The sequence below is a fragment of the Cyanistes caeruleus genome, chromosome 4 (genome assembly GCF_971803275.1).
Source record: "Cyanistes caeruleus chromosome 4, bCyaCae1.hap1.1, whole genome shotgun sequence".
NCBI classification, from domain to species: Eukaryota; Metazoa; Chordata; class Aves; order Passeriformes; family Paridae; genus Cyanistes; species Cyanistes caeruleus.
The window spans coordinates 24085493-24102849 of NC_141704.1; the positions used below are offsets into that span (position 1 = coordinate 24085493).

The following is a 17357-nucleotide window of genomic DNA, read 5'->3' on the forward strand; positions in this document are numbered from 1 at the left end:
GAAGACCCAAACACATATATAAATAATATTGATGAAATCATGTCTGAGTACAGATATACCTTTTTCCCCAACTACTCCACAAATGATGTACTCTTCCTGATACCCTTCCTCTGGAATTACAGCTTCAGTGGAAACACAACTGTCTCTGTTTAACTCCTAAATTTTTGTGCAGTATGTTAAATAATTTGTCACATTTTCAGTTTATTTGTTCCTCACTCTGAATAAAAGACTCATTAACATTTAAATCCTAGAGAAGCTCTGAACACACATTAGTTTTGTGGCCCTGTAAGATTTTTTGTGATGCTGCTTGCTAAAACTTATCCCCATTTCATTAAAAACAAATGGGATATGACTTCAATTACAACTGAGTGGAAACTGAGGTGTAATATCCACACAGTGTGTAAAACTGTAACCAAAAATGAACTTCCACACCTTAATATCCTTTAGCTAAGAGCAGCAGGAATGAGTGTGAAATCAGCACTGCTGTTTATTAATCTCTTTTAGGCTATTCTGGTTTAATGTTAAAATGTGAACTATAAAAACCTCTGGAGTCTGCTCCTATTACTACCTTGTCATCCTGGTAATTTATGTTTCACAAAGGTTTTCAATTTCAGAGTGTCGGACTTTGAAAAAATAGAGGGAATAAATTAACAACATGAATTCAAGGAGGAAGAGGACTGGAATTTCTTTAAAGCAAAAGCAGAGAAAATAATATAGAACCTGCATTTCACACATGGGCATACTTGTGAGAGGAAATTCAGCCTCTTATTGAACAGCCACCTAAGCAGAAGCTGCCTAAAAAGAAGGAGGTGATAAAGGATGAATGAAAGTACTGATCTACAAGAAAAGCAGGATTTTGGATGTCTGGAAGTGCAGAGATTATGGAGCAAATGCCACAATTTACAGTAAAGTGGATTTTGAAGAGGAGGTCAAACCAAAGAACATCAAGGTCTTTGGTATTTCTAAGTAGAAATAGAAACAGAAAAAGCAAAAAGGTAGTAAATGAAGATTTGATCTCAGTTTTATGGCAGCACAGAGCCTGGAGACAATAGCAGGATGGACATAAGGAGCATGCATAGAAGTAGAGGCCAGTGCACTATCTCTGTCTCTGAACAGTGAATAAACCAGTCCCAGAAACAGCCTAACAGTCCTAGAAACAGACCTAAAACAAAAAGATCCCCACTCAGGTAGCTGGTGAAAGACATAAATGCAAAGCCATTCATTTATAGAGGATGAAAACACTGTGTGTTAATATGGGAATGTTAGTATGCAAACTGCTAAAAGCGATTGTAATGGAAACATTTATCAGTAGCATGGAGATAAGTGAGGAAAATGGAACAGGCTCCCAAGAATTGCACATGACAGGCTAAACTGGTATTTTTCCTTGGCAAGATCTCCAACTGGGTTTCATTAAAATATGAAGGTTCACGCAGAGAGTTAAACTGGCAGCTGGGAAGAAGAGAAATACCAGTGGTTGTGCTGTTGCAAGAGCCATTGGGATGGAAGAAAGTAAACAGAGAAGGCCTGGAATCAAGCTTTATATTATATTTTCCATTTATAGTAGGGCACATAAATGGAAGCTCACCTAATATTACAAAAGAGCTCATTCACACCTAAACTTTGTTGTCTAAAAATCAGGCCTTTACTGGAAAAGAGTTACTCCTTTCATAGTCAATGTAGAAACATTGAGGAGGAAAAGTGTGTCTAAAGATGTCCAAGACAGTTCATTCTTTCCAGTGCCTGTAGAGGAAGTCTAGATGATTTTATTAAGCAAACAGTGTAACTTTCAGACAGCTACATCATGCTATTTAGTGGCTGGATTACGAGACAAAGATCAAAGAGAAAACATTTAATTCCTGCAATGCAAGAGAATTAACTTTCTGCAATCCATGTATACACATGGAAGAGGGTTTGGGTTTATCTTGACCACACCTGGTATTCAATTGTACCTAATAAATAGGATCCCTCTATTAACACATCCCAGTTTTCTGCTGCCTGCTTTCAAAAGAGCAATGCTAGCCTAAAGGTTTGTGGGGTGAATTTCAGAGGCCAAAAAGGTCCAGTTACCAAAAAACATCTGCCTTTAGCAACCTCTCAGCAACTTTCTTACTGCTGAGATACAAACCTCAGAGAGCAGGTATGGGAATTGGAACACAAATCCATTTTTTTTTAACTTTTCAGTTCTCAGCAATTCTTCATCTCTGAGCTTTGCACTCTCAGAACTTAATGATAGGTTGCTGCATAAGGAATTACTAATGCAACTTATATGAAGCACACCATGAAATCCAAAGATAGGTTCTTTTGTACAGCATGCCAAAACCGTTTTCTTACATATAATCATATATTAATATATATTATCAATAATAATGTATCTTTATGCATGATCTGCCTGCAGCACAGCATTTGGTGAAATCCATGTCAGCTAAAATTTCAAGTTGCACAGTCCTGAATGTGACATTGCAAATGAAAAAACTGTGCATACTATCAGCTTTTTTCCCCTTCCGCTGCTTGCTCTCTTTTCCACAACATCACTCCTTTATCCTAACACACAAATCAGGAGTTATATCCTCAGCAATGTTAGTGCTACAATAATGTTTTCTCAATACTCACTTTTGGCACATGTGGATTAAATTCTACTGCTCTGTGTATAGCTTCTACTGCATTCATCTCTGCAGTACTCAGCCCTCGCCTTGAGGCAGCCTCTGGAGAAAATCTACAAAAGCAAAGAAACAAACACATTAGGTCAGAAATGCTAGTAACAAAAAGTTAGAAAAGAAATCTAGAACATGGGCCCACGTAACCAAACTGAGTAATTTTCCTATGCTCTCCAAACTTCCATAGCAAGTGGAATCTCTGAGTGATCTATTACATCAAGGCCAATAAAAATCCAGCAGAAGCGGAAAGCATGTTTGTATCTAATCATGGCAGAAAGTCAGTTCAAACAGTCCCTTCTCTGTCACTAATCTAAATTTGCTCTAGGTACCTTGCTAGGGGCATATTCAAGGCTAATATTGCAGGAAAAAAAAAAAAGGAAAGAAAAGGAAAAATAACAAGACCAAAAAAACCCCCAAAAAACCAATGCCAAATTATTGTTGGAGGGTTTCTATTAAAAACAGGTTTGGGGAAGTTTTAGGAAGGTTCCCAACCCAATGCCCCTGGGTCAGGGTGAGATGGAAGCACGATGCAGCAGCAGTAGCAGGTGGTCTACTGGCTGCAGCACCATTGAGGGTAGCATGCCCAAACTGTGGGCAAATCATCTGCCCCAGTGAATAAAAAACCAGACCATGCAATCTCTTTCTCACCTCACACCCCACGGCTAACTCCAGAGCTGTACTTGGCAGGCAGACACCACAGGGAAAGCTGTGACAACCTTAGCCCTGCCCTCCCAAGCTGGAGTCGCTGTGTAGGGAGGAAAGATGTTGCAGTAGGTACTGGCGATCTACAGGATAAAAAGAATGAAAGAAAATTACTTAGATCTTGATGTGTACATACACTTTAAAAGCAAAAACTGTCAGGATGTCAGTCAAGAAAATGGCTTTCCACTCCACTTGCTTTTGAACTTTAGGGAGCATTCAACCCTCAGGTGCACAGACACAACTCTGCCTGGGATTTGTGTGAAGGCATCTGAGAGCAGAATGGGGATTTTTGAGCTCCATCTCACAAGGAGCTGAGCACCCTTTCAGACTGGGCCAGTGCTCTCAAGTCCACAGGCATCAAAGAGATGTGCTCAGCACCTTGGAAGGTTGAGACCCAAGAGAAAAACATAAAAGGAATGAACAGATATTTGTGTCTCTAAAAATATGAACGTCATCTACCTCTCAGAATCCCTGACATAATAATGCTAAATCTACCTGCTGCTATTTAGTCTGCTGACAGTACTTGTAAAATGACATTGTTACCAGTGCATCCACATTTAGTTGTTACCTTTTTGTGCTCAGGTTTACACAAAGTTGAAGAGATTCAGCCACACAACCCTTTTCAGTTGCATCTTCACTATACTATCTAGGAAGCCAAAGCTCACCCAGACAGTATATATAAAACTGAAACAAGAACTGAATTTATGCTATTTCTCTTCTTTTCTTCTTCCTTAGTATCTCAAGTGCAATATTTGATCACTACAATTTTTTTTATATATAAGGTAATTTTATCAATTTACTGCAGGTCTTAATTTTCCTGCTAAATCAGCAGATTGTTAGGGTGTGGGCTCAGCTAAGAAAAGTCTTACATTAGATCAGGAATTTTGCTGGACAGTGGTTCTTAAGCACTTACTTGTCAGAGACAGCTCTGGCTTTGAGCAATGCAGCTGTGTAACATATTGTTGCTGATTTTGGTAAACTTATATCTGTTGAAAAGAAAGGAAAAAAGTAAACATTTGAAAACTTAAAAGCATGCAGAAAGAAAAGTGTTTGATTGATACTTAAGAGTAAGCATGACATACAAAAAATTAGTACGTGAACTCAGAATACTTTCTCATCTTGGGACTTATGCTGCCACATTACATGGATTTTTAAATTTTCACCTGATATACAGGTTTTAAAATGTGTGTTAATGACCTCTGGAATTGCTATTTAAACAGCACCTAGTTTCATTAGAGGACTAATTCAAAGGGTGACATGATAGAGACATAAGGAAAGAATTTGTTACTTCATATAGAAATGTATAGGTAACTTGGAATACCTGAATTTTTCCACAGTTCAAAAAATATTTAAGTAATAGGTGAGGGCTATCTTATTCTTCATGTTTCACTGAAAAGCAGTTGTCTAATATGAGTATGTGGCAGCTATACAAGTTAAGACAGCTATTCAAATAATAATGAATTTGATTTGCAAACAACCAACCAGTAGATTGATTGAAATTAAAGATCAACAGTAAAATAAGGTGTTTTGCCTCTTAAGAAAATATTGGATCAAAACACACATTTACCAGACACTCTCAGGCCATTTTATCCTCTTCCAGAGACACGCAGGAACCATAAACTCAGCTTAACCCATTAGTTAATTTATAAGTGTTTTCTACCAGCAAATTGGCACAACGCATTCAAAAGGTAGAGAGAAATGCTGTTTAACAGACTTGAGTGATATATTTGTTCTCACTGTTACAGAGAATTGACTTCCACATTTTTTAAACTCATGATGTGACCCCTGGAGATGTCCTGTGCAGGGCTAAGAGTTGGACTTGATGATCCTTGTGGGTCCCTTCCAACTCAGCTTGTTCTGTGATTCTGTGATCTACCCAGCAGTCACATATTGAGACTGAAATATTCCAGCATTAAAAATTTAAAGATTACAGCTACATGAAAAAACCCCAAACCATAACAAACCAAACCCACTAAAGGCTGGATTCTGGAAACCCTTCTGTACATGTTGGTAACTTCCTATAGCGAACAGAAAACACAGCACAGCAAAACACAAGGCAGTGAAGTAGGTCCACTGTAGAAGTGAGGAGCAGCTGATTTGACTGCTGCTCTGAGAAACTATCTGTCCCTTGATTTGTCATTAAACTTGACTAGAAAAAAAAAAAAAATACCATAACTTGGTTACTTTAGGATTAACAGACACTTTTTATTCCCTGAACTCATGTGCCTAGCAAGATAAGGCTCCAGAAGGGAGTTAAATAGGACAAGCAAGTCATATCTCAGCAGTCACCATCCTTCTCTTATTAATAACCAAGTAACCAGGCACAATGTTATTCTGTGAGACAGAAAATATTGCCAGAACAACTGAAACACTTTGAAATGGCTACCTGTTAAATCATATAATCTTTTTATGCACTTGCACTTCAAGCATGAGATGTACAGATCCTGCTGGATGTTTCCCTATAATATATTGCAGCTATAATTTCACTGGAGTATGCAGCTGTAGTGACTAAAGTAATTAAAATCAACAGCATGCTGAGCAGTTTGGATGACAGATACGTTAATTACTCCACTAACAGAAGACAGCTACAGACACAGGCATGAACAGACCTTCAAGGACAGGAAGAGAAAATATTTCTGAACACATACAATAATCTTCTTTACACCAAGTTATCAGGAGTTACAAGTTATTTCCAGTAAAAAGAAATGCCTTTTAAATATATTAAAAAAAAACACAGTATCACAAAGCACTTTCTTCTAGCAGACAGTAAGTGTTCCTGAGTTGGAAACATCTGTGCATATAGATTGCAAGATGATTCACAGTGAACAGCTGGCATCTGCAAGGAAGAGGAATGTGGTGAGATGAGCTAAGGCTCAGATATACCATGTGAGTCCTTTCTGAAAATGAAATGGGATTTCTCAGAGAATGTTGTGTTTGAATCTGATCACCCATGGTCAAGAACAACAAAAGCAAACAGGACTGGACTGTTTTTGTATCAAACCGAATGAAATAAAGACTGAGAGAAGATCCAACTGTTTCCTATGCAGACTCACACAGAACACCAGGAGAGAATGATTGCTTAAGGACAACACTGGCACAAGAATAAAGAGTTCAGAATTAAATTTAGGCCACAGATTAAAAGGAAGTTTCTGTGAAATAAACATTTGAGGGAGATTTCCAGGTAGAACAGTGGGGCAGAACCAACTAATTCTACGATGGAGCTTGCTCAGCTCATGGAAGTGGCAGCGTCATGCAGGGAATGCAACAGCAGGGGCCCTGATTCACCCAGGAGGCCTCTTCCAGTACTATGCTCCTGGAGAGCAATCAGCATTTGTATGAGGATAATACCTATAGACCCCTAGCAATGGAAGAAATAGATACAAATGTTTATCACAGAATCAGAAAGTGGTTGGAATTGGAAGCGAGCTCTGGACATCATTTAGTCCAACTGAGTCAGCCCTAATAGGTCCATGCCTGCTTGCTTTCAAAAGTGGTTTTTTTTGTTACATATTAGACCGTAAGTATTTGGTCCTGCTACATGCTGGTCTATGACTATGATACTTTAAAATCCTCATATAATTTTGGCTTCATCTCCAAAACTGCACCCTGATATTTTAGAGAGAGGCATAAACAATTATGTCTGGTAACAACTTGAATTTAGCAAGGGAATAGTATCCAAACTAGCCCTAGGAGATATGTACTCTGTCAGGAACCAAAGCAAAGTTTTAATAAATGACTGTGTCCAGCTCTGTGAGCCATCTGGCAAAATATCTTCACATACACTCTGTTTCCCACCCTCCTGTGAGTTCTTGGGGAGCTCCCACAATGTGCTGAAAGATGTGACTGCTATTCATCTGTCAAATCCATCAGGACATTTTTGCCTAATAGAAACTGATGTGTCAATCTAGAAAAGGCTCTCCTTCTTTCCTATTGCTTGTATCATTAAACAGAATACAAAAATCTAGACTAAATTTATAAGCATTTTCTTTCAGTAAGCCCCAGTCATGTATGGTGAGGGTTGGGAAAGTGAATTTTTACTATTAATTTATTAATTTGCTTCTTAAGCAGTTGCTTATGAGACTGAACCAATGGAAAGACGCTATGGATATGCAGAATATGCCATGTATCATCTAAAATGGTCACAGGATCTATTGTTCTTATCAATAGCAACTAAACCAAAAAGTTATGAATCTGGATACAGAATGATGGAACATTCCCTACTAAGTCAGCAGCAGGCTCTAAACATGAAGAGACAGGCATGTTGCAATTGCTTTAGTCATTAATAAATGCAAAAATATAAGTCACTATTCACGAAGTATTCCCTATTTTGCACAGGTGGTAGGAAAAACTTATCGATTGAAAGCACTCTAGCAAATAAATATGTGCAGGCTGGATCAGTGATGACAGAATAGAGATGCAGTTATCTATAAAGACACAAACATTTAGAAAGGAAGTGAATTAAGCTGATACAAGTGGTTAAAAACAAGAGTAGTGTGATGGCAATCATTAAAGAAAAGTATGAGCTGAACATCAGGGGAAAAATACTATCAGAAACATCTAATATCCCATTAGAAAACTGATCCCATTTTCCCACAAAATGTAGTAGAAAACATGCTGGAGGGAGCACAACTATGCTTATGAAAACCAGTTCCGATTCTCTGTACTTTTGGCATTCTTTCTCAGTAGTGGGAAACACCCCAGCCAAACATAAATGGCCACTATGTTAGAATGGGAAAACCATTGCAGCACATACAAGGAGTCTTTATTTTGCCATGACCACAACTACAACTTACACTCTTCAGATATGGAAAGATACACAACTGCTGATTTTAAACATTTCATATGCCACTCTTGCTGACATGCCTATCGGTGACCAAGCAAGTGTCAGCCACTTTAACTTGACTGAGTTCAATCCTAAATGCCTGTAGAGGGGAAGGAATAGTTTCTGCCAAATGAAGTTAAAAAGAGCAAGACTAGTACAAATACTTTATATTTCTTGTGCTTTCGCACAAATAGGAAAAACAAAATATGCCCTAGAATCATACAGCAAAAAAAAAGAAACCAGATGGTATGAACAGACACAGAACTGATGCTGAAACCTAGCTGAAGGGACAAGTGATTTTGATATGGAGAAAAGGAATCAGTTCTTGCAGACAGAAGCTTGAAAAGATGTGATAGGAACAAAGACAAACTGTTCTCTGTTTCTATTACCATTACACAAACTGGAGGTCTTGATTTGTGTCTCTTGGAAAAGGTAGATTAGGTTTTGGTATAACCACAACTAAAAGGAACATTCTCTTAAGATACCTCTTTCAAAGAAACAAATGTGTTATAAAATACGGTGTATGAGGGAATGCCTGTTTCCATACTGCCACTTGCTACATCTTGGAAGAAAACTCTTCATTGCACTTAGAACACCTACCCAGTCAGCTCCACCGGGTAGAATATCTCCAAAATGTCAAATATAAATATGGCAAGTCATGAAACTATCAACAAAACCCCTGGAGACCATAGCTATCCATAACTGAAGGCTGCATGCAATTGATTCATCTGCAACTCTCTACAAAAGGATTGCCTTCCTTATAAATAGAATTTACATGCATAATCTGTAAGAACAAGAAGAAATTGGACAGAAGAATGAAGAGAAAAGAAAGTAGCCCTGAATAGGCTACATTTTAGAAAAATCACTTCTCCGTGGTAACTGTTTGGATTTCACTGAGTTAAAAGTATTCCAGAAAAAGAAATCTCTATTTCTAAAGTGTTTCTTCGAAGGCCTGCATTTTGATATAACACTAATTTAAGCAGGATTCTGCTTGAACAAACTGTTACCAAATAAAGAAGTGTCAAAGCAAAGAGCAGAATGAGATCTTCTAGAGCAGAATGAGATAAGACATCCACATTTGGACTCTGGCAAGGCAACATGGTCTTTCTCCTTCTCTGCAAAGGGGTATGTGAGAGAAGAATCTGTCTACGGTGTTCATCCTACAAACCAGAAGGCTTATAGTCTCACTGGAAAACACTGTGATTTTAAAAAATGAAAGCAAAGACAGATTTAGAGAGGAACCATTGCATCACTAAGATTAAATACAGAGGCATCCATTCTTTCTAAATCTGACTTTAAATTGCCAGAAAAGTCTTGAGTTTTCACACAGTGCCCAGATACCACTAAATATCTGTCAAAGCAACAGGCTGCCCAAGGAAATTAATAAATCAGTTGCTCTAAGCATCACTACAAGCAGACCAACTTCCGCAGCCATAACTGTTTCTGCTGTAAATAACATGGATATGTGTTAAATCAGAGCCAAAAATATTTTCAGAATTCAACAGTATTTAGGTCATCCTCACTCTATTGACAGACACTGAACTCTGAAACCATAATGATGTAGCTCAGCAACAGTGCATGCTGTTCCACTAATGAGACTCTTTTTCCATGAATAATGAGTATGGACATCAGCTCTGTTGCCAGGTACATAATATAAACACAATTTAACACATGGCTTTTGGTAAAGCAGTGCATCTGCTAGCAGAGGCTGAGGTTTCACATTATGTGGTCCAACATTTTAGCCCAGGGTGGGAGCAGACTGCAAGGAAATAATTTGTTCATATGTTATCAAAATACAATAAATCAGGTTTGGTCTTAGTCAAAAAAAAACAGTGGAGTGGGACCAACAGAAACTGCAGATAGGAAAGTATAAATGAGTTCAGTGTTTTATTTTCCAATAAATCTTACAACACATGAAGCTGATGAGTTCTAAAATGAGCTGAGACTCCCTGAGACAGGCCTTCTGAGACTTATGAACTGTAAGGGTTATACTGGTTAAGCCTGTGTTTGCTGAGTCCTTTCACAAACCTAGTGCATACGCACACCATACCAAAGTGTGAGCTGAAACTGCCTGTATTCAAACAGCCAAAGTAAGAGCTTGATTTTTAAAAGTCTCATTTGTTTTGACTCTATCAGATGCTTTTGAGAAAATGAAACACACTTTCAAGTTTTATCGGCTTCTATGACATAAAGTGCTGCCATGGTTATTGTTTAAAATCAGGGATCAGTGTTTTTAGTATGCCAGCGTAGACCTTGCACTGGAATTTAGTCTTGAGATTTGAGCATACCCTGTTCTGTCACAGTTCTGTTATTTCCTAGGACTACTACCTCATAACTACATTGCAGACTAGAAGGTGCCAACATACTGCGATGCCTGGGGAAGAAAAACCAGAATTTCTACTCACGTGGTTTTTAACATGGCAAAATAAAGAACACAGAAATCTCTCCCAGTGTCACAGGAATTACTGAAATACAAGGAGCTACTAGAAAGACTCTGATGTTACTTTAACTGCCAGTTTCTTCAACCAGACTAAGTACAACCAAGATCTCTCCCTGAGTCATTACTGCTACTGAATGGCAGTACTCAAGGGCCTGGGTGACATTTTGAGCTCAGCTTAGAATGATTCGACTCCAAAAAGAGTTGAAAACATTCCAAACTAGAACTGGTAGGAGTGATTATCACTAACTTTGCTTGTAATCAGCTGCTTATTTATCTTTTTCTTAAATAGCCTCAAGTCTGCCACAGTCTACACAGGAGTCTGAAATCTGGCAGGGTGATCATGTTAGTACTAAGCCAGTGTTCTATTATGAGCCTCATTTAAATTTACCTTAACTTCCTAAGTTATAAGATGTTGGAAGAAAGCAGTTAGCACATATTCAGTGGGAGCTACTGCATTTTTTTTGGCTATAGCATCCAAAGATTCATTGCTCAACAAGTACAGGTCTCAGTACTCCAGTGAACGTGCCCTGTCCCTTTGCCATGGCTGTGTGATGATATGGGCCCAAGTACTGGGGCTGACAGCGAGAGGCCTCTGTGTGAGCTCTTACTGTTCTGCTTTTTGGCAACCAGACAATGCAACAGAGAATAACAAACACAGAGGAGGCAGAAGCCACAGAGAAAAGGGCAGATGGAAAAGATATTAAGACAGAAGTTGGAAAGTGGATGGCAATGTATCTTGACCATCACTGCCCTGAAGAGAAGATTTGGATAGGTAGTTAGGAAAAGCAGAAGAATGGAACTGAGAATCTGTGGTAATGGCTGAACAAAGAGCCTCTAGTAGGAAGTGGGATTAATTAAAAGCTAAAACTGAGCATGCAGAAGAGAAGACAATTCAGTAAGCAAATGAGACAAAAGACCAGCTAATTCCTTAAAAGAATCCATGAGAAAGAGAAATGAGCACTGTGGATATAGGTTCCAGTGTCCATAATGGTAGACATTTATATAACAGTAGCTTAAGTAATGTCCATCTATCCTTTCCAAAACTGTGGATGTTTCAAGCTTTAAAACCTTTGATCAAAGAACATCAGAGATAGTAAAACCTAGCAGTTAATAACATTTTAAAAGCTACAAGATCAACCTGGCAAAAGAGTTAAGAAACATCAAATTAAGGCTACATAGGTTTCACTTAAGTCAGCTGTTTGATCCATGCAGGTTATGATCTCATTTCTAGTTATATCATTATGTAATATTCCTTTCATAAACTCCCATAAGCCAGTGCATAGAATGACACTTTTCTGAGGATGAATGAAGACTGTGTAGCAACACAATAGGAAACTGACAGCTGGAGGCTCCCTCACTGACCTGGTGCAGAACTTGGAAAGTGGCTACTGAGTAAGCCAGGGACTGCAGTAAGAGGAGGAAGAGTGGCACTGTGCAGGCTGAGCAATGCTGCTCTGGAGAACTGAATTGTATTCCTGTTTTTGTCAACAAGTTTTTATGCAATATGAGGAAAACACAGTTAATTTGAACTAAACAAAGTGTGCCAGTTTGTGCTTCTCCCTCTGCCTCTCTGAAACCCTGGTATCTTCAAGTTTAAAGAGCGAGAACTCCAGCAGCTGTGATTTGAACATCAAGAGTTGCAATGCTGCATAAACCAATATTTACTGAAAAACAAAACAAAACAAATAATAAAATGTCCACCTAGTCTTCAGAGATTTCCAAGGCTTCCCTATAAGACATGAAGTCTGCTACTCTCTAGACTGCTATGTGGTTAAATTAGTGTCTTCTTCTATGCTACTAAGTCAACATTCACAGGTAAGTCCATGGGGGAACTGATAATTTTTTCTTCAGAATAGGTTTGAATAGTATGCAATAAAAATTCTGCAGAACCTAAACAGTCATTCTTTAAACATCAACAGAAAACAAAGAAAGCACAGGGACGCTGCTAGTGAGTACCATCACCCTCTACAATGATTTCAGCATGCCTTGGCAGAAAAAAATGCACAGTATTTAATCTTTGGATAAAATATTGTGTAAGGGCATGTATGAAGCTCATGCCTAAGAATTTAATTACAATGTTTTCTAAATTTTAGGAGTTTGACTTAAATATATTTTATCTGTGTGTATCACCTACAGAAAATAGAAATAGGTATTTGAACTTACCATCATACTTTGCTAAGACTGCCTGGACATCTGCATATGCTTGCAGTTCCAACAAAGCCTCTAGCAGGTTTTCGTGGATGTTGAACATGCTGAGCAGGGGAAACTCCTTCATCAACTACAATCAATAACATATGAAAGGGTTAGATTATTAAATGGAGAAGGGTTTCTTGTTCAAAATGCATTGAAATAAACAACACCAGGTTAAAACTCCTCAGCTCCCCTTGCTTTTAATTAATTCCCTGAGTTCACTATTACCTCAAATTTCTGAGCTCATAATGGATACTAGGTCAGTTTCTTGTCAAGACATGCTTCTATAGGATGTAATTAGTCAAATCCAACAACTCAGCTATCTAAACACATAACTCTCCTTCAATCAACAGGTTTATTCAAAGTGAAAAAGAGTTATTGTTCTGGGAAAGAATCCTCACCAATGTAGCTTCAGTGTATCAGTAGTACATAATCCAGCACCTTTCTGGTATATTAGTGGAAAAACCACAATAACATCAAATGAGAGAAGTTTACATATATGCAACCATATTATCAAGTATGTGATACTTGATATGATTTGATTTGTACTTGCAAATACTTTAGAACACAATTGCAATTGTGGGAAACAAAAAGGAGAAAGGGAAGGGGAAGGGAAGGGGAGGGGAAGGGAAAGGGGAAGGGAAAAAGGGAAAAAAGGGAAAAAAGGGAAAAAAGGGAAAAAAGGGAAAAAAGGGAAAAAAGGGAAAAAAGGGAAAAAAGGGAAAAAAGGGAAAAAAGGGAAAAAAGGGAAAAAAGGGAAAAAAGGGAAAAAAGGGAAAAAAGGGAAAAAAGGGAAAAAAGGGAAAAAAGGGAAAAAAGGGAAAAAAGGGAAAAAAGGGAAAAAAGGGAAAAAAGGGAAAAAAGGGAAAAAAGGGAAAAAAGGGAAAAAAGGGAAAAAAGGGAAAAAAGGGAAAAAAGGGAAAAAAGGGAAAAAAGGGAAAAAAGGGAAAAAAGGGAAAAAAGGGAAAAAAGGGAAAAAAGGGAAAAAGGGAAAAAAGGGAAAAAGGGAAAAAGGGAAAAAGGGAAAAAGGGAAAAAAATGAAAAAAAAAGAAAAAAGAAAAAAAGATAGGACAGCAACAATAGGAAAGGATAGGATATAAAAATATGCAAATCAAACACGGTAACTAAGGAATACATCTTACATGACAAACTGAATATAATATAGAATTCAAATAATCTAATCTTTTCACTTGTAAATGCCTTTACTTTATGAACAAAGCCATTGAGAGATACCGGGTTTTGGTTTCAGATATCCTCAGTTTCAATATCTTTATAGACTCGAATGGCTCAAGCTGATACTCCAATTGCATCTCTTTTTTTAAGTCACGCTTATAAGAAGCATCAATGTTTTTTACAGCAGAATTGATGAAAAAGTATTTTTTGTTGTCAGAGTGATTCTCTAAAGAACTAAAGTGTTAAAAGATCCTTACTTCCTTGTGTCCCCTTCATGGTTGTTGAACTGCTTTTGTGATGTAGATTCAGCACAAAAATATCCCTGACAGTGAAGAACTGGGGTAGCTGATATTACCATTGCTTCTCAGGAACTTGCAGGGAAATACTAAATTTTGCAGCCTCTCTGATAGGATTTATGAGAACAGAAATACTGTAACATGCCAAGTAAAGAGTATGATTCAACATTGGCCTTCTCTATTTGAAAATAGTAAGCCAGATCTGAAAACTCTGACCTACCTTTCAAGATGTAAACAGCAAAGCTGATGAGAACCAGCAAATCTTAATCTCACAAACAGATAAGATAAAAGTAAAAAGGATTGAAACAAGAGGGATGGATATTCACCAAGAACTTAAAAAAATGAGAAACAGGTAATGCACTGGAGCTTCTTCACTCTGTTAAGAAAGAGACTTTAACAGGTAAACAGAGAAGAAATGCACAAAGAATTTATTTCTTGTGAAATGGTCTGGTATAAACTAATGGAAGAACTACTCTGACTTTAAGACTCTACATTTGTCTGCCTGGAAGAGCATTGACTTTGCTGCAGTTTCAGGATTATTAGAAGATGAAAGGCATGAATGGCAGTGTTTTGTTTAATTGATGATATAAATTTCTGGTGAGAATCAGGATCACTGAGAGAGCAGCTGAAAGAGGTCACTGAACTTTTAATGTTAATAGCATGGGGATGACCATTAATCCTGGTTTCATTGTTAGGAGCTGAACCTGTGAAAAAGAGCACAAACAAAACTGCATAGTTTGCAAGCTTTTCTCCCCATTGAAAAAAAGAAAAAAAAAAAGACTACAGATCTTGAGATCATGATGCTCATGTTAAGTTAAGTGGAAGGGTTGAGACTAAAAGAAAAAGTTTAAGTCGTTCGTGAAGAGAAGTAAGTGCAGGTGAAACTTCACATAGTTGGATTCATTACTTAAAGATCCATCACTAAGTCTTCTTCTCTTCATTCTTGTCCTTACTCACTATTGCATTTTTAAGAGAGGAAGCTACTATTTGGCAGGAAAGAGCATGACAGAATCTGGCTCTACATAAATGTTATTTAAAGTTCAGAATGAACATCTTGCAAAGAAACCCCTCTAAGGGATTAAGAAAGATTATCCCTGCTCATTGAGAATGAATAACGGCTGGCAAAATAACATTCCCTCCATCAGTGAAGAAAAGGGAAGAGCTGAAGCTAGTTATAGATGTACTCTGGCCAATAAAAGTTCTTACTCTGGTTCTCCACCTCTCACTGACATCACTCAGTAATTATTTTTTTTCCTATTTTAATTAGGTTCTGTCAAAGTGATAAAGCCTGTCTCAGACAGCAGAGGAATAAAGGTCACTGTCTGGACTGCCAGGTCTCCAAACTGGAAAGTGTTAATAAAGGTTTCATCTGGGAAAGGTCAAGCGTTAACAAGTCCAACTCAGTAATATTGAGCTCAACTAATACTCCCGCCTCAAAAAAACCCCACTTCTAAGTGACCACTCAGCTACTTGAACACTGACTGTGCATAAATGACAGCATGTTTGCTATTAAAAAAAAAAATAAAAAGAAGACATGAACTCATTTCTCTGTCATATCTGGATGTAGAGTTTCTAGTTCTTACTGCAAATAATTTCCAGCCACAGTAAAAATTTGTTTACTGATAAATTTACCAGAAAGTAAAGCCACTTGGATAGAAGGATATTATGGCAGGTCATCTTTCAGGTCTCATAGGGAAAGCAAACATTGGGGAAGAAAAAAACTGCCACACGGGTCTGGTGACTGGTCAGGGCAGGCCACATACTGAGTCATGCTGAGGAGCAATGGGGAGCAGACCGAGCTTGCTCCCCTCCCTAGCAGATGGAAGGGGAGCTGGCTCATACTCCTCACAGAGATGTAAAGATGGGCACATTATTCCTGAACACAAGATGAAAAACACACCCTTGAGTTCCCCAGATCCGTACATCACTGAGCTCTAATCTGGACTCCAGTTTAAGAGGTACAGACATCCCTTTGCACCCAAGGATTTATTTTCTGCAAAGTTATAGACCAGTATTTGCCAAATCATTTGGTTTATAATTTTTAATTATTTTTACTTCTTTACTGTAACCTGAGAAATAATTCTATTTGAGTGGCAAGCACTTCACTTGAAGACAAGATGAAGGCTCTGCTATCATCTTTCTCCACACCTTCAGACCTCAAGAGACAGCCATCAAATTCAGCAGTCAAGATTTTCTGAGCCACAGAGCCACTACAGCATTTCACATATACACTACTTAGGAGTAAAAATGCCCCTGTAAAATTAGTTAGTTTGTTTCTTGGCTGGCATTAAAGAGAAGTGTTCCACTGAGCTAAACTAATTTTCACACTGTGTGAAAACAGACACCACATGGCTATAAATGTATTCCCTCCTTACAACATGAGGATATTCTAATGGCTGTTGAACATATCACGCCAAATCTATGTTCACAAGGGTTTTACTTGGAGCTTGTATTGGTCAAAATACTTTCTAGCAGTCAAAGTCAGACCTGGAGCTGGGTTAGGACATATTCTGTTTCAATTCCTCTGTGTGTTTGGGGGCAAATAGGTACAGGTGTAGAAAGTGGAGCTGCTTTTCTTTGAAAGAGTCATTAGGTATACTGCAAAATATTTTGGGAATATAAGCTTGCAGAAAAATTCTAGAAGTCTGATACAATCCAAACATATCTGAACACTAGTCCCAGAAGCAGCCCATTACCAGACTCACTTCAATTCACATTACAGGGTGTAGGTTCACTGATTTTGTGATGGATATGAAAAAATGATGATCAGAAAAAATGCCTTATGGTACAAAGAATTCCACATTGGATTTCTTGGATGTGGAACAAGTTTTATCTCCCAAAGGACTTTTATTGAAGAAGATTCCCTAACTGACAGTATTTCAATTATTGGCATTTTCATTTAGTTCTAATTTTTTAAACATTTTCAAGAAATGTAGCTTTAATGTCTGCATCCATTATTCTCCCTGTGACAACATTAACATCATGAATCAATTAACCAAGAAACATTATTTATGTAGAAACCCACTATAACCTGCAGCTTATGCCTACAATTAGACCCCAGGACTCAAGGGAAAGGTGG

The 17357-nt window shown here is 37.9% G+C and overlaps 1 protein-coding gene across 7 annotated transcripts in view; it reads right to left on the minus strand.

The window, feature by feature from the left end:
* Positions 1 to 17357, minus strand: part of ST7 (suppression of tumorigenicity 7) — a 134294-nt gene that overhangs the window by 18837 nt on the left and 98100 nt on the right. For all 7 annotated transcript variants that reach the window (XM_086887031.1, XM_086887036.1, XM_086887033.1 and 4 more), the window contains 3 exons: positions 12782 to 12896; positions 4270 to 4342; positions 2611 to 2713 (listed from right to left, as the gene is read on the minus strand). In XM_086887031.1, the coding sequence (XP_086743157.1) occupies positions 2611 to 2713; positions 4270 to 4342; positions 12782 to 12896 (291 nt within the window). The remainder of the gene's footprint in view (positions 1 to 2610; positions 2714 to 4269; positions 4343 to 12781; positions 12897 to 17357) is intronic.